The sequence below is a fragment of the Lissotriton helveticus genome, chromosome 8, assembly GCF_964261635.1.
Source record: "Lissotriton helveticus chromosome 8, aLisHel1.1, whole genome shotgun sequence".
In the NCBI taxonomy this organism is placed as follows: domain Eukaryota; kingdom Metazoa; phylum Chordata; class Amphibia; order Caudata; family Salamandridae; genus Lissotriton; species Lissotriton helveticus.
In genome coordinates this window covers 302915064-302941808 of record NC_136069.1, presented here as the reverse complement: position 1 = coordinate 302941808, position 26745 = coordinate 302915064, and the positions used below count along the sequence as shown (strand labels likewise).

The 26745-nt window shown below is 50.3% G+C and overlaps 1 protein-coding gene across 4 annotated transcripts in view; it reads right to left on the bottom strand.

The window, feature by feature from the left end:
• The window catches only part of PARP4 (poly(ADP-ribose) polymerase family member 4), a 2216130-nt gene that overhangs the window by 396679 nt on the left and 1792706 nt on the right, over positions 1-26745 (bottom strand). For all 4 annotated transcript variants that reach the window (XM_078657066.1, XM_078657067.1, XM_078657068.1 and 1 more), the window contains one exon: positions 25964-26008. In XM_078657066.1, the coding sequence (XP_078513192.1) occupies positions 25964-26008 (45 nt within the window). The remainder of the gene's footprint in view (positions 1-25963; positions 26009-26745) is intronic.

Here is a 26745-nt window from a genome sequence, read left to right as displayed (position 1 = left end):
TCCTTCGAGGCGCTTTTGGATTTCGGCCCGAGGGCTTTGACAAGCTGTTGTTTTTTGACTCGGTGCCTCGGTTCGAGGGCCTTCCGAGACTCGAGTCCTTTGTTTGTGTCGCTGTCCGTCGACGCTGACCTCATCGGTTCGACGTATTTGGCTTTAGCAATGGACTTTAGCGCACCAATCTTCGGTTGACACCCCTTGTGGTTGATCTCGCAGGGTCACCGACACTTTTCTTCGACGCCGAATCAGATGTGGTTGCACTCTTCGATCCGAAGGCTGTCTTCAGCAGTTTCGGTTTTGCCTCGATGGCTTTCGGTTTCGCTTTTTGTACGGCAAGCGATGGCTCGTGTGATATATTCTTAGCCGGGCCGAGACGCGGGGCTATAGAATGTTTGTTATGATCTTGGCTAAGGCCTTTTGGCGATGCCTCGATCTGAGCCTTTGAAAGTTTTTGAGTGTCTTGTTTGGGCCCAGTACCCACTGCTGGGCCTGGTTCATCACTCGAGTCGTCATCGATGGCTCCGATGGGGGACACGTCGTCCCTTACCTCGTTGACGTTTTCATCTTCATGGACGTGTTCTTCGTCGTCTTCATAGTAGTTTGAGTCGTGCTCCGAACCTGGATCCGACGGCTGGTCTGGATCCTCAGTCTCGACGACCTCATCGTCGTCTTCGTCGAATATATTCACCGGGTCGGGCGCTGGCTTCGTCATTGTTTGTCTTGCCGCACGTCGGAGCCGAAGCGTCTTCTTCGACCGGAACCGAGCACAAGCTAGACAGTTGTCTTCGTTGTGGTCTGGTGACAAGCACTTGTTGCACACCGGGTGTACATCAATGTGCAGGTATTTTGAGTTACAAAGGAGGCATCGTTGGAACGGGCTCCGTTCCATCGACGATCGGGCTTCTGGTGTCGAAAAGGCCACACGGCTCTCTTCGACGTCCTGCTTCGATAAGAAACTGGAACAAGAACTCGGCACCGATCGAAAGAACAATACCGACGACACCGAAGGCCTTTTGGCCTTGTAGAAAAGTTTCCGAACTTGAGTAAAGAAAAGTACATCCGAACCCAATGGCGGAAAAAAACAATCTGAGGATGGAGAGGATGCCCATGCGCACTGTAGTCCAGGGGAGGAGCCACCTATCTCGTGATACTTCGAAGACTCTTCCAGGACAACAATGTGCAATCATCCGGACCCAACACTAGGCGGCGATCTATGCACAAGATGTGAATTCAGCAGCCCACATGCCTAGAACACTAGAGAACTTTACAGAAATGAGTCGGTTAAATAAAACCAATAAAACAACTGTGAGAAGTTGGCCTGGTATATGATGTTCACTATTCTAGTGAGCACCTTGCACCAGTCCAAACAACTCTTATGGTGATGGTTGTAAGTCAACCTTATAGACCAGCTATCCTAGTGGTAGCGTGTACAGAACAGTCTTAGGCTAAAAGACTCTTGGGGGCGTGTAAAGCCAGCTGTTTTACCATATGTAACCCCTTGAATATCAAATGAAAGGACACCACACAGGATATATACAAAATATATATGTATTTATTTACTAACACACTCCTCTGAACTCTTTATGAGAACAGAGGCAAAAGCACATAACAAGATACTTAGTCAGAATACGTTAAATTGCACAATTTACGGTTAGGCCCTAGGGGCGAAGCAAACCATATACTAAGAAAGTGGTAGAAGTACCACGTCACGAGAAAAGGGAAGGCCTAGGGCCTAGAGAATCACTGGAGCTACACTATTTGAACCTTAGGTTAGGAGTAGAAGGCCCACAGGCGGCAAGTGCAGTGTCTTTACACACACGCATGAGTCAATACAAAGTCAATGGGAACTTAGAAGTTAAAAAATGAAGGATTTAGGACACTTCCGGTTTAGCTAGGAGGAAACAACTAAAAACCTAGACACTTGGATAGTCAATACCCTTGGGAACACCGAAGTACTCGCGTTACCTCACCCACGGACGGCGGGTGCATAGGTGTGAAAATGTGTCGGGTTTCGCCGTTGAATCCTATGGAGCATTTGAAGAAAGATGCTGTAGGCGACCAAGAGGAAGATGTCCGGGTGGATCGAAGATGAAGAGGACCTGAAAGCAGAGGGGACAGAGTCTGGGTCACTAGCCAGTGACCGTGTGGAACCAGGAAGGAACCAGACGACGTCCAGCAGCAATCAGGTGCTGTCTTGAACATTGTCTTGGCAGCCACGTGGACCAGGTGCTGGAGACGAACTGTCCCACGAAGGTTCTCGCAGATGGAGGATTCAACAAAGGCTTCTGGTGCAGACCAGCAAGGTCTGGGGTGCCTCACCTTTGCAGGGAAGCCAGGGCCAGTGTGGAGCAACCAGACCACCGAGGTGGTTCAAAAGGATTGTCGTCACAGAGGCTACTAGCTAACGGGCCAGCAACCGGACAACGCGTCAAGCAGAACACAAGCAGAAGGGCCCCACGCAGAACTCGTGGAGTGTGGAGGGCTGATCTTCGGTGCAGGTGGAGCTCGGGTTCGGGGTTTCTCAATCCCCAGTGCACAGCTGCGAGGATGCCTCAGGAGCTGCACAGTTAGCAAGTTGCAGGCTTTCCAAGATGTCCGGTCCCACGTGTCTCGTCGCCTTCACGGATCTCAGCTATGCTGCAGTCGTAAAGAGAGGGTCAGAGAGGTCTGGAAGTCTGGGTCTTGTCAGGCTCTGTGCTCGGGTTCCGGTGGGAACGTCGACAAAGCAAGCCGTTGATTTGCTGGATGGTGCCTGGTTGCCCAGGGTGGTCACTCCTTGGCCACAAGGGAGATTCTTCAGTCTTCAGCAGAATGTCGAAGGTCCAGAGTTTCGTTTCAAGTTTCAATTCAGGATTAATCTAAAGTCTCAGGGCTCAGCTCCTACCTTTATACAACTTAAAGGGGCTGGATTACTTTCTTAGTCCCTCCTATGGGTGGGACCAGGAAGGGGGGTGGTTACACCCCCTCTCCTTTGTCCAATTTCGCGCCAGAGCTGGGGCTGGAGTGCCCCAGCAACCGGTTTGAACTGGGGTATGCATGGAGCACCTTGTGTGCTCCAGGCAGTGTCTCATTCTATTCAGCCCTCCCTGTCCCAATACACAAAGACCTGTCTGGGGTGGTGCTCGCACCTCCCCAGGCAGGAAACCTATTGTCCAAACCTCCGGCATTGGAAGGACGCCCAGCAGCAGGAGGTCAGACTTGTGTCAGTGGCAGCAACGTCCATTTTGTGACGCTGGGGCTCTGCTTAATTTTAACCGGGATAGTCAGCAGCAACATGTCTTCTCCCTCTAGAAGGGTAGAATGCTACCCACGTCGCCAGAATTGGCGAGGGGGTAGTATTCCAAAGCGTATTGACACCTTACACAACATGTTTGGATAAAGCCAAACCAAAGTTAGCATTTAAGTGCGAGGATTATAATGCACGTAAGAGTATATGGTATGGCTATATCATAGAACAGCTATAAGGACATGGTTCCGAAAGCTGCAGACAGGCTCAGCTCATGCTAGAGCACCATCTCACACATAACCAAGCGCTCTGCCTCCAGGATTGTTAAGGCCTGCCATAGGAGTGACTTATAGGTTACTGTGTGTCTATATATAAGGGTAAATATAGGAATACTATACCTAAGCAAGGGGTGATTACACGACCTTGCCCCAGCTGAGTGATCAGCCAGTTGTGTTAGTTTGGATGGCCAGCCAGGGGTTGCATAATACATGCTGCAGCCCCTGGTAGGCCCTGGTTGCACCTATGCCCTGGGCACCTATGGTACACTTGTACAGGGGCTGATAAGGTGAACCAATTCCCAATTGTGGACGTACCTAGAGTACATGGTGTAAATTTATAGAAAGTGCATCTGGGCTGTGGGTCTGATCAGCAGGCCCACAGCCACATCTAAGTCGAAAACCAGAGAAGCAAAAGCAAAAAGTGGAGGTGACCATAGGAAGCAGACCCTACTCTCCTACACTCGTGGCCTACCGTGAACCAGAGGTAACGCCGGTGGGCCGGTAGGTAGTGGTGAAAGTAAGCGTCCTGTAAGTCCAACACTACCATCCAGTCTTGCGGGTCTAGGGCAGACAAGACCTGAGCAAGTGTGAGCATCTTGAACTTCTCCTTCTGGAATAAGAGATTGACGTTCCGAAGGTCTAAGATAGGACGCAGGCCCTTGTCCTTGTTTGGAACCAGGAAGTAGTGGGAATAACTACCACTACCCACTTCTAGCGTCAGAACGTGCTGGATGGCCCCATTGGCCAAGAGGGCCACAACTTCCTGCTGGAAAAGTGTCAAGTGATCTCCCGTCATGCGGTGGAATTGAGGTGGCATGGCTGGAGGGGAATTCTTGAAGGGGAGTGAGTAGCCCCTTTGGACTATCTGTAAAACCTACCTGTCCGAAGTGATGGTGCGCCATTGGGGGAGGTGATGACGAATTATGACGCACTCTGGAGTTTGATGGGCCTGAAACACCGGACTAGGAAGGTTTCGAGGCAGTGGTGGCAGGGGTGGGGGTGGACTGAATCGCCCGCTCGCTTAGTGATCCACCTCATCGGGTCCCACATCCGCGGCTACACTGAGACTGTTGCTGCACAGGCCTCTGGTTCAGAAATGAATTTGTTTGGGCACCCCTTCCGTGGCCACAAAAAGAGCCGGACCGAAAGGCCCAGGGACTTGGCCGTAGCCCGCGAGTCCTTAAAACACTCCTACAAACTATCTGCCTTCTCACCAAAAAGGTGAGTGCCATCAAAGGGCATGTGCATCAGAGAGTTCTGGACATCCCCTGAAAAGCCAGTTGTCCTCAGCCAGGAGTGAAGGCGTAGAGCCACCGTCGTGGAAATCGCTCTGCCCAGCGAGTCGGCGGTTTTAAGGCCACAACGAATCGTGAACCTGGCTGCATCCCTCCCTTCAGCAATAGCTTGGGAGAGCACCGTCCGGGCCTCCTCCGGACACTGAGGCTGCACCTGCGCCACAGTATCCCACACAGAGTGGGAATAATGGCCCAAGAGGCATGCAGTGTTCACAGACCGCAACCCTGAACTGGCTGTAGAAGGGAAGGCACTCTGAGACACAGAGGCTTGGCCAACCAAGCTCTCAGGGGTAGGATGTTGGGAGAGGAAAATAGGGTCGCCAGGGGTCGGGCGATGGAGTCGGGCCACGTTCCTATCCACAGGAGCCCCTGTGTTGGGCCTGGACCAGGTGCCCAAAAGAACATCTGAAAGTGTGTTGTTAAAGGGCTGTGGTAAATAAATAAATAATACCCTATTTTTGACTAGACATATATCATAACAGATAGCTCAATAAATAAGAGTCAAGATTCGAGGTAGTAGGAGTTTTGCAGGTTTAATACAGCATAAGGACAGGAACAGGACAACCTGCATAGGAATAGGATGACAGGGCCCAGCAGCTGCTGGGGCTGGATCTGGGATGAGCGCGCTGACTTATTTTAACAATACATGAGCATATATACATAACGCAAACACATAGCATTACATTGCAGTAGGCGTAGCAGTGGGTGGAGCAGAAGGCGTGACGCGTAGCAGTCGCGAAAGATAAGGGGGGAAAAGAGGTGTAACTGGGCGTATACATAGACATGTGATGCAAACGTAACAGAATATGTCATGAATGGGGCGGAAACCATGGAGGGGGCTACCTAAGGAGCCGGGACCTCTAACCTGATGGTGCGCGCAAACTAGCAATGACGTATCACTAGGAGAAGCTGGGGGCTATGAACTCTGTGCTAGGAGCAGAGACTGAAGTCTGGAGGGTCGGAGCGACATGTACCTAAACCCTATCTAGTATCTGATGTTTAGGGAACATGTTGATATAAACTAGAAGTCATGAGGGGAAAGGCTAACTTGATTCTAAGACTGGACCATGCATTATTCTACATGTAGTGTGCGATGAAGAATATTAAATGACCATTAAATACAGTATTTCTCTTAACATGGAGCCGCATAGGCTAGACAATGACGGAAACTATTGATGCAGTTCAGTAGCTTAGGAATGCAGAGAAGGAGGACTAAACTGATAGCTGGAATCATAACATAGTCTTGGCAGACTCAGAGGCAGAGCCAAGCTGCACCGGGCACTGCGAGGCAGGAAGTAAGTGAAAGGTCGAGGATACAGGTGGGGGCTGGATCGCTCCTCAGCGAGGGTTCAGGAGACAGGAGCTGAAGCTGAATCTGATGTCCGGGCCCTGTTGAGGCCTGGAAACGGGGACTTTATAATGAAATAACGTGCACACTGAGAAACTTGGCAACATAACTTTACATAGGCCTGATATTCGTAGTATTCACGAGGACTGGAAATGACATACCAGAGGTGGACACAACTATAATTGCGTCTTGAATCGGACATGGGGAATAACATATGCATATTGATCATGCACACATAACATATGATGGATGACACGTAGGGACACAGAACATGACAAAATTTACTTTTCCACATTCCCTCCTTGTCACTACGTTTCCATCAGGAAACATCAATATTCATGATACCATCTATCATTTCATACAGTACCATTTGTTCATCTCGAATTGTCTTGGAACGAGATTTAGAACGGGGCTTGGGACTAGGAATACAAGAGGTAGCACACATGCCGCAAATCGCAGGGCCACATTGTATACAGAGGCAGCAGCTGAATATGATCGCTACTGCGATACCTAGAAAGGACAGGACTTTCCATCCCCATGCAGAAATTATATTCCAGAGCCAACCGGACCATGTCCAGGTGCCTGGATCTTGGTGTAACAGATGGGCAATTTTATGGAGTCTGGTTATAGCTGAATAAACAGACGGCGCGTTATTTGGAATGAAAATGCAGCAACTAGATCCGATGACTCTACAGGCCCCGCCCCTATCGGCCAGTATGACGTCAAGGACGAGACGATTCTGGAGCACAACAATTCTCATAAAGGATTGCTCTTCGGTTAAGTTACCTAGAGCGGAGGCAGTCTCATCTACTACAGCTTCAAGGGTTCTTGTTAACCTACGGATTAGCTTACTGTTTACAACTGTACCTAAATAAGGGAAAACACCTTTATCAATATCAATGAATTGCTCTGCAGCAGTTTCAGTATAATCGACAATCGGGAGATTTCTCTTGTGTCTAGTATGTACTAGGTAGGAATTCCTATGGTAGTCAGGTGGGGCTAGGAAAACAGGTGGCAGTAGGAAGGCAATGTAACAGGTTCCCTCCCAATCGAGGGGCAGACGAACATATGCAGTTTGACCACAAACAAAATAAGAATGACGTGAAGCTTTAAAAATAGATTTCCCACTGTCACTATACTGGATAATAGTAGTACAATCACTATGTCCTACGTGTACAGAACCATAATTACGGACACATAATTCGCCTTTGACTGGTAATACTGAAATAGCAGGTGAGTCTGGAGTAGTATCAGACTGAACATTCAGGACCATAAAATTCGACGAATAATTACCTAAATGGTACACTTCATTTTCTAAATCTAAACCTGTTCTGTGGGGGAGACCTTGCTTGTCTGGGAAACATGTGCTGTTAAGAAAAGACATATCTGTTGAGGATGACGTTAACGTGGACCATGCTCCACACGAACCATTATGTGAAAAAGGATAAGGAAAGAGTGGCAGAACTCCCTTCGGGGTCTGGAAAGGGGGGAGTCGACCACACACCCAACAATTAGTGGCATTGCTGGTTTGATGTGAATAATGCAACATGCGGATAAATGTATTGTTACGCATAGCGAGGCGGTATGAATATTCGTGAGGAGGCAGATCACTAAACGTGTGCTCTACTGTAACATTAGTAGACTTATTTACATGTGAAACTGGAAAACACAGGAAAAATGCGTAACTAGTGCAGGAAATCATTATGCTGATGAATAATATGAAACTTAGAAAAATGATACATCGGATTGAGTTTTGACTGACTCTCTCACTATGGGGGTCTATTTTATACATGTCAGAAACAGTCTAACCGTTTCACCTAGGGGAGGACTTAGACAATCAAACTGACTGACTTATTTTACTAGACCGTAGTTTCTGTTTATACTCCTGCTGCGGAGTTTTCTCTAACAGGGGGGGTTTTGAATCAATGTCATTTGCGGGACAGTCCTTAGGAACAATGTTTTGACAAGTCTTGATATCCTGGGAAATGTTCTTAGAGATCGGTTTCAATCCGTAGAATTTCTTGACGTGCGAAAGGTGTACCCAGCCGCGGCGTCCTTCCAATTTCACAGCTGTACGGGTGGTGAGGAGGACCTGACGGGGCTCCTTCCAACGTGGCTCCAGCGGACTTGATCTGTCGAAGTTACGTACGAGCACCATCGAACCTGGAACGATTTCATGCGGTGCTACCTCGGTATTGTCTGGAAATGCGGCGGCAACCTGTGAACGACATGAGTTGAGGGCAGACATCAAGGAAGCTAGGTAATCTGTCAGCATATTACATGAAACATCAGTAATACTTCGGGGTCTAGGAGTACCCCACATGTTAGGGGGCCGGCCGAATACGACCTCATACGGGGACAGACCTGATCTGGAATGTGCGACCATGCGCATATAAAACAGAGCAACTGGCAGAGCTACTAGCCAGTCCACACCTTTCTCTTTACATACTTTGGCGATTCGGATTTTCAGAGTCTGATTATGTCTCTCGACTAGACCGGCTGCTTCAGGATGGCGTACACAATGAAACTTCCACTGGTACCCTAACAACAGGGAAACGTGCTTCATCAACTCAGATGAGAATGGCTGACCGTTATCAGAATATACGACTCTAGGGAGTCCATATCGAGGGAAAAACTCACGAACCAACTGCTTGGCAGTGGTCGCGGCTGTGTAATCGGGGACTGGATATGCTTCTGTCCATCTGGACAAAGCGCATACAACTACAAGGACATACTTGAAACCTCGACATCGCTCCATCTGAATATAATCCATCTGGAGGACCTCAAAAGGGTGGTCAGGAGGCTGGAAACCACCTTGTTCCACCGGGACACTTTTACCTGGATTAAACTGACAACATATCATACAGGTACGGACTTTCTGCTTGGCTGCAGCTCGTAAATGCTTGTTGAACCAAATGTTCTGGATACTGTCTAACATAGCTTTTTCTCCTAAATGTGCTGGACTATGTGCGGTATTAATAATGACTTGAACCATAGAGTCGGGGAGAAACCATGTGGCTCTACCCTTCGTCACCCATCCTTGATCTGTCTGGACCCCTCCTTGTTCAGACCATTTCTTGATTTCATCGGGAGTAGCATGTAACTGGATATCTATGACATCCTGGGTAGGGTCCTTAACTGTCATGCATGTAGTCGGATCTGGAGTATGTGTCATGTTAACTTGAATGTCTGGAGTCTGTGCTGTGAGCTTGGCTGTGCGATCTGCTAGATCGTTACCTTGAGAAATAATGTCAGTAACTTTCGTATGTGCTTTGCACTTCATGATAGCAATGGATGTCGGTAAATGTATGGCATCTAACAGAGCTTGAATAAGGAAACCATGCTGAATCTTGGTTCCATGAGAAGTCATGAAACCTCTCTCCTGCCAGAGCACTCCAAAGTCGTGTACGACTCCAAATGCGTAGCGTGAATCTGTGTAAACATTAACTTTCAAGTTCTTGGCGTGTATACAGGCTTGTGTCAGAGCAACTAGCTCTGCTGCTTGAGCGGACAGGGTATCAATACGGTGTGTTTTAATAACTTCGGTATCAGTAGTCACTGCATACGCGGCTACTAGTTCTCCTGTACTAGTTCTCATACATGAACCATCCACATAAAGTGTCAGGTCAGGGTCTGGTAACGGAATATCTGTCAGATCTTGTCTTGGCTTTGTCGTAATGTTGACTACTTCCACGCAATCATGTGTGGCTGGATTTGAATTGACTGATGGTAACAGTGTAGCAGGATTCAGGATGTTGCAGCGTCTAATATCTATGTGTGGCTGAAACAGTGTCAATTCATAACCTGTTAAACGTGCAATTGTCAAGTGCTGAGTTTGTGTTCGGTTTAAAAGAACTTCCACGGAGTGTGGGACTTGTACTGTCAAGGTATGTCCTAAGACTATGGAATCACTTTGTCTGATAGCTAGTGCTGTGGCTGCAACTGACTTGAGGCACGCAGGCAGAGCCTGGGCGACTGGATCTAGGGTGCTAGAAAAATAAGCACAAGGCTTGTATTGTCCTGCTTGGTCTTGTGTGAGAACAGATAATGCTGTACCTTCACGTTCTGTGACGAAAAGTGTAAAAGGCTTACTGTAGTTCGGTGTCGCTAGAACTGGAGCTTGGCATAAAGCTTTCTTTAACTCGTTGAAACTAAGTGTATGTTCAGATGTCCAAGGGAGAACAGTCGATACGGCTGCCTCCTGTGTCGTTAACTGTATCAGTGGCTTGGCTAGAAATGCATACTGAGGAATCCATTGTCTGCAATAAGAAGTAAGGCCGATAAAAGCACGTACCTCCTTCTGGGTTCTGGGCTGAGGAAGACTCGCTATTAACTGGATACGGTCTGGTGTCAACTGCCTACCCCTCTTGGACAGTAAGTGTCCTAAGTAGACCACTTGCTGGACACAGAATTGAAGCTTCGAAGGGGATACCTTGTGCCCCATCTCGGCTAGGAAATACAAGACTGTAAGGGATGCTTGCTCGCAAGCACGTTCAGAACGGGCTGTGATCAGTAGATCATCGACATACTGGAGCAGGGCAGTGTCAGTTGGCATGTGAATGTTGTCTAGTTGTCTCTTAAGTGCTTGACTGTAAATACTAGGGCTTTCTGTGAAACCTTGAGGAGCTCGTGTAAACATATAGCTCCTTCCATTTAAACAAAATCCGAAAAGAAACTGGCTGTCTGGATGAATTGGAACACTAAAAAATGCATTCTTAAGATCTATGACAGTGAAGAACATGGCTTCGGAATCAATAGCAGTTAACAGGGAAGAGATGTCTGGGACAACTGGGTACTGAGGGATAATACATTTGTTAAGTTCTCGTAAATCAATCACTAATCGATATACTGGGGGTGCATTTGGATCAGTACGTTTCATGACTGGAATGATCGGAGAATTGCATACGTTGGAGTCAGTTTCTACAACTACTCCTTGAGCCATGAGCTCGTCTATAATTTTGGATAAGGCTGCTACAGCCTCGGGTGGCAATCTGTACTGTCTGATTCGTGGTAACACTACACCTGGTTTGAGAGTCACACGATGGGGTGTGATTTGCATATAACCTACATCAGTTGGACCTTGCGCCCATAAATGCTGTGGAACATTACACAGTCTGGAATCAAAATCTCGTAATACATAGTGACCCTTAAAGTCACGTAGGAACAATCGTATTCCCTCTGGGGAACAACATATAACTGCACCTAACTCTTTCAGTGTTTTAATGCCTAATAGGTTTTCTGGACATGACTTAGTAAGTAACAGATCAGTAGTGCGGGACAATGGACCTACTTCTAGAGTAACTGGCTTTGAAATCTCATTTACGATAGGTTTTCCTGAAAATCCAAGGGAAACATTTCTTGAGCCTGAGAGCGGAGCCCCTGGAACTTCGGCGTGACTAATTGTGGTCCTACTTGCCCCTGTATCAATCAAAAACTTTCTGTCTTTCCCTAATACTTGACTGTGAACATAGGGACCATCTTGATCTACAGGTATCTCGATGAGAGGCAAGCCTACCTCCCTCTCTAGGCTGTTTCATGAATACTGCTGGTACTCTGGATACTCAGACTGTGCATACTGGTACATCTGTGATGTAACATGCTGTGTTGCAGCGATAGGCTGCGGTGCTGTAACTGTCTGTTGTGCATTTTGTGGCTGAAGAGTCTGTGAAACTTGCTCTTGTCTAGGCGGACGTGGTCTTTCTTTAGTCTTACCAGTAGCTATGTTGTGTTTCAGAACTGCACACTCATTTATGAAATGACCTGGCTGTTTACAATAATTGCAATTCCCTTTAACGGGAGCTGCAGGATGACTGACTTGATTCGGACCCCTCTTCTGACTGTCTTGGGGAACGGATTGTGCAACTAGCACTTTCATTTTCGTGTCTTTCATACGTTTTCTCTCGTGTTCTTGCTCTTCCCTGATTCTATTCTGGTGGTACTGGAGCATCTGGAGCATCTGGGACGGAGTATTTGCTTGCCAGGTGCTTTCGACTTTCAAAACTCGGTTTTTAACTTGTGGGCTTGAATTCTCGACTAATTTAGTAACGAAAAGGTGAGGGTATGACTCACTACTTGTCTTGAGACCACTGTTGATACTAAAGCACTTTTCAAACCTAGAATAAAAATCACTAATATCTTCATCTTGTTTCTGTTTACAGGCTGAGATTGCATCCCAGTCTTCCTTTTTCGTTGTCAATAATCTGGGTAAAACTTGAATCAATAATTCTGGTAATTCTTTACATTTCTCTCCTAGACCAGTACCTGGTACTCGTATCTTATCTTCAGCTTCTAGGACTGCCCAATCGATCTTTTTCTCTCCCACCTCCCATTCTTTTTCCTTTAGCTTTTCATACACCCCGGCGGGCAACAGAACCTTTAACATTTTAATGATATCTGGGTAAGTGTATTCTCCCATACGGAGCATGTCTTTTAATTCTCTATGGAACCCTGCTGGATCCTTGTCATGACAGGGAATTAATTTCTTCATTTCGAGGAGTTCCATCTTTGTGATCGGAGTGTATACAAACACTCGCTGCATTTCGCCACCCGCTCCTCTGACTGGGTGGACTTCTCGTAACGGATTCTGTCTGTCTATGTAGAATGATTTACTTTCTGGGGGTGAGACATGAACAAAATGCGGATTCAGAAACGTTCTATATTTGTGACGCTGTTCTAGAATGACACTAATTAAATCGGTACCTAGACCTCTCCATCTGTACTGGAGTAACTCGTTCAGGATATCATGTAACCGGCCTGGATCAGAATGTTGACCCTCATACAAAGTAATGAGGTGCTGGATCATATACATACCCACCAGTCGCTGCTCGGCTGGGGGCAATTTCAGAAACATTTGTGCCACTATTTCGTCTGGAAAAGTGGTAGAATCAGTAATCCATCGGACTGCTGATCGAACTATTTCTTGTTCATGCATAGTACTTAACTCACTGTAACCGATTCGTGATTTCAGAATGTGATCGGTAGCTTGGAATACTTGTTCTAGGGAACCTTGTTCTGGTGCTGAATGATGGAAAGTTGGCTTGTGTTCTAGACGTAAATGGCGATCTGGAAATCTAGGTTTTCCTACATACGCTATTCTGGCGGTATTCTCATCGTCTTCCTCTTCAGGATCAGAGGTACTTTCTTTCTCGCTTACTTGTGCTGCTTTACGCTGTTCGTGTATCTTTATTATCTCTCTACGGATTTTCTTGTACATACTTTCCATGGCACCAATGGTATTGTGCTTTCCTTCGGCTATATTATCACTCCACTTTGTTAGAGTTTTCATTTCTTCCGGGTCTTTAGACGGGTAATCTTGTTCTCTTATTAGACAGTTAATTAAGAACTTTAATATCATGCGCTGAATCTCGGCTTTCCTTTGAGACATGGCATCACTAATACTTTGTGGGTCATCCCCTGTACGGATGAAACGATATATTCTGTCTAGATCTTCTTTCATATTCGGCAGGGTGACTAGATACTCGGTCACTCTCCTTACGCGTACGGAATATAAAACCATATTAAACTCGCCTGGAACTGGGTCATAGACACATTCGCCAAGGGTTTGCCTGATCTCTGCAACAGACTTATTACTTTTAGGAGTACGCTGTGATGCTTGAGCATGTAATTCGAGTGCTGATAAACGCTTGTATGGCGGCGGAGTTTGAGGAAGACCTCCTCCTGCGGCCCCTAAACTAGAATCATCAACTGATGTTTTCCGTCCTGGCAGGGTCGGTAATTGTAACGTGGGCTGGACTTGTATGGCGGACTGACCCGGGGGGGCTGTTAAGGGCACCCCGGTGTCTGGAGGAGCAGGAATTACCTGGTTTACAGGGACTGGCGGAGCGCGGACAGGATTTGCATATTCAGGGACTGTGTCGTCCAAATAGGACGAGATAAAAATATCAGCTGCGGTCGGTTTGTGACGTAGCTTGGTCGGAACTAACGGTGGCGGGAAATTACTGGATGCCTCCGGGGTCGCTTTTGGCAAGCCTTCGGCAAGAAGAGGATACATACCTTTAATAAGGGCATGCCTCTGTCTGTCTCTCTGTTCAGTTTTGACTTGTTCACCTATCTCGATCAATTCTCTTTCTTGGGCTCGTTCTTGGGTTTCTCTACTTAATTCTGATTTTCTGATTTCTTTTTCGGTTCTTTTATGAGCTTCTTTACGCCATAACTCGATGGCATCTTTCTGTGACTGTCTGGCTTTCTTTTTCCATAATGCTTCTTCTACTCGCATGATGCATTCGGCATCCCATGTACCCGATACGGGCCATCTATACTTTTCTTCTAACTGTTTGGTATACTCTACCCATAAATCTAGATACAATATGGCGCTTATGCCATGCTTCTGATACATAAAGTGACCTGGACTGTCCCTGGGCGGGACGGGAACTGCTGCTTCCAGCAGACCCTTTCTAGTTTTTAACTGACGTAACTTGGAAAATATGGGCATGACTGAACTGTAATCTAGACACAATACAATACACAATGAACACGATACTTATTTCCCATTCATACCACGACATTAGAATACATGAAAAACATTTAAAATAACAGTTCGAACAGAATACTACCTGGAAATACTGAGAACAGAACACATGAATTTTCTCGAGAACAGAAACTGACTAGAACAGAAACTAGATGCACTGCTGAAACAGTACGAAACTTACCGGTCTCATAAAGAGACACGTCAGGACCCGCATCCACCGAAGTGGACACTTCGTTTGTGGGACTGTGTACCACCAACCCACAGACCAGAGTCAATTTAATTGACCCTGTCTAGATACCACCCCAGTAACGGTACTCACCGGGCAGCAAGAACGGAAGGCCTCGGACTGGACTGGACTGCTACGACGACGGACGACGAACTTCGGACTTCGGACTTCAGTTACGGGTGGACCTCCGGATACCTCGGACCTTGGACTCTTGGCTTGGGCTCTGGTCGGGACTCGCCGCGTTCCTCCACCGTCTCGTCTGGATGCTGGACCGCCTCCTCCGTCTCCTCCGTGGGCCTGAGGGATACTTGAGCAGAAATATCTGCCACTGCGCAGAAGAGTTCCGTCACGACTGCAGAGGGTCAGGGGGTCGGCGTGGCTTCACCGACGCGTGGGGAAAGGGCAAGTCCCTGTTCGGGCGCCATTATGTGGTAAATAAGTAAATAATACCCTATTTTTGACTAGACATATATCATAACAGATAGCTCAATAAATAAGAGTCAAGATTCGAGGTAGTAGGAGTTTTGCAGGTTTAATACAGCATAAGGACAGGAACAGGACAACCTGCATAGGAATAGGATGACAGGGCCCAGCAGCTGCTGGGGCTGGATCTGGGATGAGCGCGCTGACTTATTTTAACAATACATGAGCATATATACATAACGCAAACACATAGCATTACATTGCAGTAGGCGTAGCAGTGGGTGGAGCAGAAGGCGTGACGCGTAGCAGTCGCGAAAGATAAGGGGGGAAAAGAGGTGTAACTGGGCGTATACATAGACATGTGATGCAAACGTAACAGAATATGTCATGAATGGGGCGGAAACCATGGAGGGGGCTACCTAAGGAGCCGGGACCTCTAACCTAATGGTGCGCGCAAACTAGCAATGACGTGTTACTAGGAGAAGCTGGGGGCTATGAACTCTGTGCTAGGAGCAGAGACTGAAGTCTGGAGGGTCGGAGCGACATGTACCTAAACCCTATCTAGTATCTGATGTTTAGGGAACATGTTGATATAAACTAGAAGTCATGAGGGGAAAGGCTAACTTGATTCTAAGACTGGACCATGCATTATTCTACATGTAGTGTGCGATGAAGAATATTAAATGACCATTAAATACAGTATTTCTCTTAACATGGAGCCGCATAGGCTAGACAATGACGGAAACTATTGATGCAGTTCAGTAGCTTAGGAATGCAGAGAAGGAGGACTAAACTGATAGCTGGAATCATAACATAGTCTTGGCAGACTCAGAGGCAGAGCCAAGCTGCACCGGGCACTGCGAGGCAGGAAGTAAGTGAAAGGTCGAGGATACAGGTGGGGGCTGGATCGCTCCTCAGCGAGGGTTCAGGAGACAGGAGCTGAAGCTGAATCTGATGTCCGGGCCCTGTTGAGGCCTGGAAACGGGGACTTTATAATGAAATAACGTGCACACTGAGAAACTTGGCAACATAACTTTACATAGGCCTGATATTCGTAGTATTCACGAGGACTGGAAATGACATACCAGAGGTGGACACAACTATAATTGCGTCTTGAATCGGACATGGGGAATAACATATGCATATTGATCATGCACACATAACATATGATGGATGACACGTAGGGACACAGAACATGACAAAATTTACTTTTCCACAGGGCAGCAGCGGCTCCACAGAGGAAGCCGCCGGCCGAAGCTCTTCTGTCAACAGGTTAGTCCTGATGGCCACTGTAGATAGCTTGAGGTGGAGAGACTCGGCTGCCCTACGCAACAGCACTGAATAAGTACCACCCCCACCCTAGCCACGGTAGAAGGAGACAGTGTGCCAGGTTCTGGAGAGAAATCCAGTCCACCTACGCCCTCCACATTCTCTGCCCAGTCTTGGTCTAACTCGCATCGGCCTGCGAGAGGGGCTTCAGATCCCTCCCAGTCCTCCACGTCCTCCGTAACCTGCTGGGCAGGCGGAAAAGAAGGAGGAGGATGGAGAAAGGAATAGAAATTCCCCATTGGCGTCGGAATTTGCGTCGATCGACACCGCTCCGGCACTGTCTCCAAGCCAGGTGGAAGCCGGGGACGACATCGGCCGGGGGGCCAGCCGATCCTGGCGGTGGTGCCTTACATGTCGATATCGGTGGAGGTCGTATGGTGTCGCACAAGTTACCACTTGTGTAACAATATATCTGTAAGAGACATTAGTTAGTATTAGATTCCTTACCTTAGAATATCCCCAGGCGTCAGACTGGATCCGGAAATTTTTGCGTAGCAGTAGCCTTGCGCGTCGGTAGGCGTCGTCTGCGGCTCCGCGTCCGTCGGCGCCGTGGGCGCCGTGATGATGTCGTCGGAGTACTTAGACGCCGCCTCCGCGTGCTGACGTCAGTTCTTAGACACAGCTTTTCCGCGCCAGAAACGCAGAGCCATGTTAAAAACCAACACTGGTGCCATTGAAACTAGGGCCCTGAAAGGGGACAACCCTAACCCTAGATATTGGTTCGCAGAACGGGGAGTGTGAGAAGTTGGCCTGATGTGCAGTGTTCACTATTCTAGTGATCACTATATATCAGTCCAAACAACCCTTATTGATGATTGGTTGTAAGTCAACCTTATAGACCAGCTATCCTAGTAGCGTGGATACGAGCAGTCTAAGGCTAAGACTCTAGAGGGCGTGTTAAGCCAGCTGTTTTACCATCACATTACCCCTTGAACACCCAGTGAAAGGACACCACACAAGTGTTATGAAAATAAACAATGTGTTTATTAGAATCACAACAACCCTGTACTCTTTATGAGGACAGGGTGCTAAGCACACAACAAAACTCTTATGAAAATACTTAAGTTAGCACGTTATACACAAATGCCCGAGGGGCATGAAAAACCATATACTTTAAAAGTGGAATGCGAAATTACTAGCAGGTAAGTACAGTACTAATAGGCTTTGGAATCGCTAGGACTTGACTATAGAATCGTTAGATTACTTCTAGGAGACCTAGGGGACTCGGGTGCAGAGTGTGCACTCTCACGCGGGATGCGGGACAAAGTCTATGGAAGCTAGTAAAGGCAAAGTTAGTGTTCACGGGCAAACCCGACCTGGTAGGAGGAAAATGACAGTGGATCCTGACCCTTGGATAGTGAGGCTATGCTGGGACACCGAAGTGCCGAAGTTACCTAGCCCAGGGGCTGCAGCTGCATAGGTCTGAAAAGACGTCGGGAATCTCGTTGCCGGACCAGGAGCCTGGAAGAAGGAAGTTGCTGGCAGGCGACCAGTGAAGAAAAGTTCGATGGATCCAAGCCTGGATCAAGGAAGAAGGAAACCTGAAAGCAGAGGGGACCAAGTTCTTGAATCACTAGCCAGTGATTGAGTGGGCACCAGGATGGCACCGGGCGAAGTCACCGCAGTCAGGTGAGTGGGCGCTGCTGGGCTCTGCAGTCTCTCGGACCAGGAGGCGTTGTCGGCGACCAGGATGGAGGTGCGAGCTGTCCCACGAAGGTTCTTGCTGTCGACGTCGCTGGACCCAGGATTGGGCAACAAGTCTTGGCAAATGCAAGGCCCACGCGGTGGACCTAAAATGGCGTCTTAGTTGGACCAGGAGGGTCCAGGGTACTTCTCCGATGGAGGGAAGCAAGGGCCAGTCTGGAGCAACCAGACTAGCAGCAGTATTGTCGTCGGGCGTCGTTCGGAAGGCCACAAGCCAGCGGGCTAGTAGCCAAACAACGCGGTGAGCAGCAAAAAGCAGAAGGGCCCCACGCCGATCGTGGAGATGCTGGGGGGCTGCTCTTCGGTGCTGGAGCTGCTCAGGGTCGGGGCTTCTCGTACCCCAAAGCACTCAGTCGAGGGTCCCTCGGGAGTCGTGCTGGGCAAGCGTCGTGCAGTCTTAAAGATGGCCGGTCCCTCGAGGTCTCGTCACACCCACGAATCTCAGCGTGACTGATGATGTAGGTAGAGGTCAGAGGTGCCAGGGAAGCCGGTTCTCGTCAAGCTGGGCAGTCTTGATCCGGAGGAGAGACTTGCAGCAGACCGCAGTGTTCTTAAGATGGTGCCTGCGGATGCAGGGTGACTACTCCTTAGTCACAAGGGAGAAATCTTAGGAAGAAGTCTTGAGTTCCTTTCGTGGAAAGTAGTTTCAGGATTCAAAGATGATCTGATTTGGAAGGGGGCCAGTCTCTACCTTTATCTTGGAAAAGGGGGCTGGCACGCGACTAAGTCCTGCCCTAGGGGTGGGACCAGGAGGGGGGTGGTTACACCCACTTCCTTGGCGGGCTTTTCCCCAGCACAGGGTCTGGAGTGTCCCTGGAACTGGTTTAAGCCAGCCTATGCACAGTGAGCACCGGGGTGCCACGTGCAGTCACCTTCCTCTGAAGCCCTGCCTACCTACAATACACAAAACCCTGTCTGGGACGGTGCTGGCACCGCCCCTGGCAGGAAACCCTTTGTCCTTATCTCCTGCTCTGGGAGGACTCCCAGCAGCAGGAGGGCAGACTTGTGTCTCGGTGGCAGCATCCATTTTGTGGATGCTAAGGCTCTGTCTGACTTTTAACCGGGTTATAGGTTACATGCATGTCGTGTCCCTCTAGAAGGGTGGAATGCTAACCCCGTCGCCAGAATTGGCGAGGGGTTAGTATTCCAATTCGTATGACACCTTACTCGACATGTTTTGATAAAGCGATACCAGAGTTGGCATATAACCGCGAGGATTATAATGCACTTAAGAGTATATGGTATGCGATATCATGTAAACGGCTAAGGGATGGATCCCGAAAGCCGCAGACAGGCTCAGCTCATGCCAGAGCACCATCTCACACGATTCCAAGCACTCTGCCTTCAGGATTGTTAAGGCCTGCCATAGGAGTGACTGATAGGAGATCTGTGTGTCCATTTTAGGGTTAGATATAGGTATACTATATCTAAAGCAAAGGGTGAGTACACCACCTTGCCCCAGCTGTCGTGCAGCCAGTTGTGTCAGTTTAGTTAGTCAGCCCAGGGGTGGCATAATACATGCTTCAGCCCCTGGGAGACTTCTGGGTACACCTCAGCCCTGGGTACAGGGACTTGGAGAGGGCCCAGTGCCAATTCAGTACCTGAGTACAATTTGGATAGAGAGAACAGCTAGGCTGTGGGTCTGATTAGCAGGCCCACAGCCAGGGAAAGTCGTAAACCAGTGCAGCAAAAAGCAAAAATCTGGGTGATCATAGGATTGCAGACCCTACTCTCCCACAGGGAGGATGGGTGGGTCGGTAAGGAATCTAATACTAACTAATATCTCTTACAGATATATCGTTACACAAGTAGTAACTTGTGCATCTGAAAGAGACACGTTAGTATTAGATTCCTTACCTTAGAATAGATACCCCTGCAATACCAACCCCGGTGGTGGGTCTGCGAACCAATAATCACACCAGAAAGTCCTGGAGGACGGAACGGCCAAAGAAGCCATCCCTCCGGACTTGGCTGTCCAGGCAGTAGTGTCTTGCAAACGTGTGCAGCGATGCCCACGTAGCTGCCTGACAGATGTCTTGTAAGGGCACACCCCTGCCCAGGGCAGTGGTAGTCGCCGTGGCTCGGGTAGAATGAGCCCGTAATCCAGCAGGGGGCTCCTTCCTAGCCAAGGAGTAGCATGCCTGGATACACAAGATAATCCACCGGGAGATGGTCCTCTTATGTACCGCTTTCCCCTTCTTAGCGCCCACGTAACCAACAAAGAGTTGGTCATCCACCCGGAACTGGCGTGTGCGATCCAAATAAAATGAGAGCGCACGTTTTGGGTCCAGACGGTGTAGCCGCTCTTCCTCTTTAGAGGGATGCGGAGGCGGGAAGAAGGTTGGCAAGGTGATAGACTGCCCGATGTGGAAGGCCGTGACAACCTTGGGCAGGAAAGAAGGTTTGGTACGCAGCACCACTTTGTCCGGATGGACAGAAAGGAAAGGTGGAGTACAAGAAAGGGCCTGGAGCTCACTCACTCTCCTGGCAGAGGTGATGGCAACCAGGAAAGCAGTCTTCAAAGTCAGAAGGCGAAGAGGACAGTTGTGAAGTGGCTCAAAGGGAGCGCACATCAGAAATGTAAGAACCAGGTTCAAGTCCCACTGAGGCATCACAAACGGAACAGGAGGAAACGTGTGTGTGATGCCCTTAAGAAATCTATTTACAATAGGGGACTTGAACAAAGAAGGTTGATCAGGCAGCCTGAGAAAGGCTGAAAGGGCAGAAAGGTAGCCCTTGATAGTGCCCAGAGCAGAACCCTGCTGGGCAAGAGAAAGAAGGAAGAGAAGAACCTCAGAAAGAGGGGCATTGAGAGGTTCCACAGCCTTTGCTGTGCACCATGCCACAAATCTGTTCCACCTGCAGGCGTATACCGACTTAGTGGAGGGACGCCTGGCTGCCAGAATGACGTTACAGACTTCAGGAGGCAAGTCAAATGGCCTCAACTGTCGCCGCTCAATCTCCAAGCATGGCGGTGGAGACTGGACAGGTTCGGGTGGAGGACCGTCCCCTGCTGCTGCGACAGAAGGTCCTCCTGAAGAGGCAGACGAACCGGGGCATCGACTGACAGACCGAGTAGCTCTGGATACCTGTACCTTCTCGCCCAGTCCGGAGTCGAAAGGATGACTTGGGCCCGGTCGCGCTTGATCTTCTTCAGCACTCTGGGCAGAAGTGGTATAGGCGGAAAGGCGTACAACAGACCGCAACTCCACTCGAGACGAAAAGCGTCTCCGAGCGAGTGCCGCCTTGGAAATTCCAACGCGCAGAACTGATGACATTGTGCGTTCTCTTCGGTGGCGAATAGATCTAACCAAGGCTCTCCCCATCGCTGAAAGAGGCCTTGCGCCACGTCCGAGTTCAGACGCCATTCGTGATCCATCATGCACCGACGGCAGAGCTCGTCCGCCCTGGCGTTCAGAGAACCTGCCAGGTGTTGAGCCACCAGGGTCACGCCCTGGCGTTCCAGCCATTGCCAAAGGCGAAGAGCCTCCTGGCAAAGGGTCCACGAAACCACCCCGCCTTGTTTGTTGCAGTACCACATGGCGGTGGTGTTGTCCGTGAACACCTGCACTACACTCCCCCGGACAGAGGGGAGGAATGCCTTCAGTGCTAGACGAATCGCCCGGAGCTCCAACAGGTTGATGTGGAGCCGGGCCTCTACCGGAGACCAGAGGCCTCTGATCTCCGCCTCTCCCATGTGGCCTCCCCAGCCCTGGAGGGACGCGTCCGTCACAACTATGTGCTCCGGTTGGGGAAGGGAGAGGGATCTGCCGCTGACCCAATCGCGGTCCGCGAGCCACCACTGCAGCTGTCTCGCAGTGCCCTCCGAGATCAGGACGTGGTTGGACAAGTTGCCCTGATGCTGGGCCCACTGAAACTTCAGGTCCCACTGCAGAGCCCGCATCCGCCACCTGGCGTGATGCACCAGAAGGATGCAGGAGGCCATCAGCCCCAGAAGCCGCAGCGTCAACCTGACCGAGACCCGGGATAACGGCTAAAAGATAGGAATCAGAGCCTGAATATCCCGGACCCTCTGTTCGGGTGGATAAACCCGAAACTGCGCTGAGTCTAGAACCGCTCCGATGAAGAGGAGCTTCTGAGAGGGGCACAGGTGTGACTTCGGCACATTGATGGAGAACCCCAGCAGGTCGGCCGTAGTCTGGAGGTGGCTGACGACTGTCTGGGGCGAGCCCGCCTTCAACAGCCAGTCGTCGAGGTAGGGGAAGACTGAAACCCCTAACCTACGCAGATGAGCTGCGACCACCGCCATCACCTTTGTGAACACCCGTGGGGCGTGGTAAGGCCGAAGGGGAGCACGGTAAACTGAAAGTGCTCGTGGCCAACCGTGAACCGCAGGTGGCGCCGGTGGGCCGGCAGGACGGGGATGTGGAAATAAGCGTCCTGCAAGTCCAACGCTACCATCCAGTCTCCTGGGTCCAGGGCAGCTAAGACCTGAGCCAGTGTCAGCATCTTGCACTTCTCCTTCCGGAGGAAGCCGTTGACGTTCCATAGATCCAAGATAGGGCGCAGGCCCCCTTTGCCCTTCTTGGGTACCAGAAAGCAGTGGGAGTAGCAACCACACCCTCCTTCTGGCCCAGGAACGCGCTCGATGGCCCCCTTGGCCAAGAGGGCCGTAACTTCCTCCTGCAGAAGTCGCAAATGATCCCCCGATACACGGTGGTTCTGCGGTGGCATGGCTGGAGGAGTCGCCTCGAAAGGGAAGGAGTAGCCCCTTCGGACGATTTGCAGCGCCCACCTGTCCGAAGTGACAGTGCGCCAGTGGAGGTGGTGATGGCGAACCCTGCCCCCCACTGGCGTCACATGGGCCTGAAAGCACGGACTAGGAGGGTTTTGAGGCGGATGCTGCGGGGGAAGGTGTGGACTGACCTCGCCGTTGACCCCTACCGCCCGGACGGCGGGTACCACGGCCGCCACCGCGTTGGGTATTGCCCTGCGGAGCGAGGCTAGCGGCACGTGTGGGTGCACCCCTTCCGTGGCCACGAAAGGAGTGATAAGCAGCCGATTGCTGGCGCGGGGCCGAGAGGCCCAAGGACTTGGCCGTAGCCCTGGAGTCCTTAAAGCGCTCGAGCGCATGGTCAGCTTTGTCGCCAAAGAGGCGACGGCCATCGAACGGCATGTCCATGAGTGTGTTCTGGACATCTGCCGAAAAGTTGGCGGACCTCAGCCAGGCGTGGCGTCTGACCGCCACCGTCGTTGCCATCGCTCTGCCTAGCGAGTCGGTGGTATCCAGCCAACATCTAATGGAATACTTGGCTGCGTCCCGGCCCTCCACAAGGGTTTGGCCGAGTTTGGCCCGTACCTCCAACGGACACTCTGGCAGCACGTCCGCAACCGTATCCCACAGAGAGTGGGTGTAACGGCCCAAGAGGCATGCGGTGTTGGAAGACCGCAGGCCCAGACTAAGGGATGAGAATATCTTCTTTCCATACTGCTCATACCTCTTGGATTCCCTGTCCGGCGGGGCGGACGGGAATGCGGTCTGGGAATTGGAGGCCTGGATGACCAGGCTCTCGGGGGTGGGGTGGGTGGACAGGAAACATGGGTCGCCCGGGGCTGGGCGGTGGCGTCTGGCCACGTTCCGATCTACGGGTGAACCCGTAGCGGGCTTGGACCAAGTGCCCAGAAGAACGTCGGTCAAGGCCTCATTAAAAGGCAGCAGAGGCTCGGCCGAGCTTGACTGCGGTTTAAGGACCTCAGTGAGGAGATTAGTCCTCACGGCCGCGACGGGGAGCTCAAGGCCCAAGGCCTTGGCAGCCCTCATCAGCACCACACTATAGGTTGCCCCCTCCTCCGAAGCCACGGTAGGAGGGGAGACAAAACCAGTGTCTGGAGAGGTGTCCAGGCCACTGGCCTCCCCAAGTTCTCCTGTCCAGTCCTCATGAGACTGACACTCTCTGGTCAGAGGGTCCTCAGACCCCTCCCAGTTCTCTTCATCACCCATCTCCTGAAACTCAGGGTTCTCAACTAATGGGGCCTGTTCCTAAAAGTGAAACTCACCAAACGACGTCTGGAGCGGCGCCCATCGGGGCCGTCCCGACGTCTGAACAGGAACGAAGGTGGAACCGGGGACGGCGCCGCCCGAGGACCGCGCCGGAGGCGAAACCTGAGGGTCCGACGCCGGGGAGGTCGTAAGGTCCACCGGCGACGAACCAGATCCCGAAGGAGGTCAGCGGCGTCGGGCCCGAAGGCGCCAGCGGCGCCGGAACAACTGAACCCCTCGGCGCCGGCGGCGTCGGGATAGTGGGAACATGCGGCGCCGGGCCCGAAGGCGTCGGGGCCGAAGCACCCGACGGCGTCGGTGCCGGAGCCGCCGACCCGCTAGGGGCCCCAGACGGGTCCGCTGGGCCCGAAGGCGCCGCGGAGCCCGTCGGAGGAGAGAGTTTCCTCATGGCCATGAGGAAGCGCTTGATCTCCTCCGGCGACGCGTTCAGCCCAGGGACCGGAGGGTGTGGAGCAGGACGCGGCGCCCGCGACTCCGACGGAGCCGCGTGGGTGGTGTCACCCGAACCCCCGGCCGCATCGCGCGAGCGTCGGGGGAGTCCGAAGAGCGATGACGCCGCTTGGACTTCTTGTGCCTCTTACCTGACGACGACTTCGACCCGGAGGAATGCGGCCTACTCTCGGAGCTGTGGTGGCTCCGAGCCCGCGGCCTGTCCCTCGACCTACCATGGGACCGAGACCTCTCGCGGCGCGGGACCGACTGCCGGAGTTCGAGTCGCCTACGGGACCGCTCCCGTCTGGCTTTCGAAGAGAGGGCCCGGCAGTCGGAGCAGGCCTTGTCGTCGTGGTCGACGCCTAGACACGATAAACACATACGGTGAGGATCTGTGACCGACATCAGGCGGTCGCAATCATCGCAGTGCTTAAAGCCGGGCATCCCTATGGCACCGTTCGGAGTCAAAAGACTTCGAGAGCAATCAAAAGTGATCAAAAAAGTTAGTCAAAAATTGACTAGGGTTACTGCTTTTTCCAGATCTTGCCTTGCTGGCGCGGAAAAAAGAAGAACTGACGTCAGCACGCGGAGGCGGCGTCTAAGTACTCCGACGACGTCATCACGGCGCCCACGACGCCGAAGACTGACACGGAGCCGCAGACGACGCCTACCGAAGCGCAAGGGTACCGCTACGCAAAAATTTCCGGATCCAGTCTGACGCCTGGGGATATTCTAAGGTAAGGAATCTAATATTAACGTGTCTCTTTCAGATAACCGATGTCGGCTGGGATCCATGCATGGATCCAAGGGGGTCTCGCTGCGCCGAGGCCGGAGCCGTCAACGACGTCAGGGCTGGAGCCATTGTCGAATAAGGGCGAGGATCCCCAGTATATCCCGCGGGTGACAAAGGCGCACCGGCGAGGTCCGACAGCCCAAAATAGCGACCCTTGGTTGACAGAAAGTCCTGCAGCTGGGCCGGAGTCGCAGACGGACCCAGGAAAGGCGGGTAGGCTGTTGGCAACTGCTGTTAGACAATTATGATACAACAAATAACATTATCTGCGTGATGATGTCCAATTTGTTTTCACAATAACCTGCTGTCAGAATAAATAATTCTGAATTATATACATTCTAGTTACAGGTATATTACTAACACCACATGCCTGACAAAAAGACACAAAACGTAATCACTGACCTTAGAGCTGCCAAAGACAGCTGTGCCAAAAGCAGGAGATGCCATCTGAAAGAGAAAAAAAGACCACTCTTCAATTTAGATAGATTGAATTGCAACAGAAATTGGGATGAAAACTCTTTGTGCTGTATTATTATTATTTTTTTAACATATTTTGAGGTAAACTAGAGAACTTTACAGTAATGAGCCGGTTAAATAAAACCAATAAAACAACTGTGAGAAGTTGGCCTGGTATATGATGTTCACTATTCTAGTGAGCACCTTGCACCAGTCCAAACAACCCTTATGGTGATGGTTGTAAGTCAACCTTATAGACCAGCTATCCTAGTGGTAGCGTGGACAGAACAGTCTTAGGCTAAAAGACTCTTGGGGCGTGTAAAGCCAGCTGTTTTACCATATGTAACCCCTTGAATATCAAATGAAAGGACACCACACAGGATATATATAAAATATATATGTATTTATTTACTAACACACTCCTCTGAACTCTTTATGAGAACAGAGGCAAAAGCACATAACAAGATACTTAGTCAGAATACGTTAAATTGCACAATTTACGGTTAGGCCCTAGGGGCGAAGCAAACCATATACTAAGAAAGTGGTAGAAGTACCACGTCATGAGAAAAGGGAAGGCCTAGGGCCTAGAGAATCGCTGGAGCTACACTATCTGAACCTTAGGTTAGGAGTAGGAGGCCCACAGGTGGCGCGTGCAGTGTCTTTATACACACGCATGAGTCAATGCAAAGTCAATGGGAACTTAGAAGTTAGAAAATGAAGGATTTAGG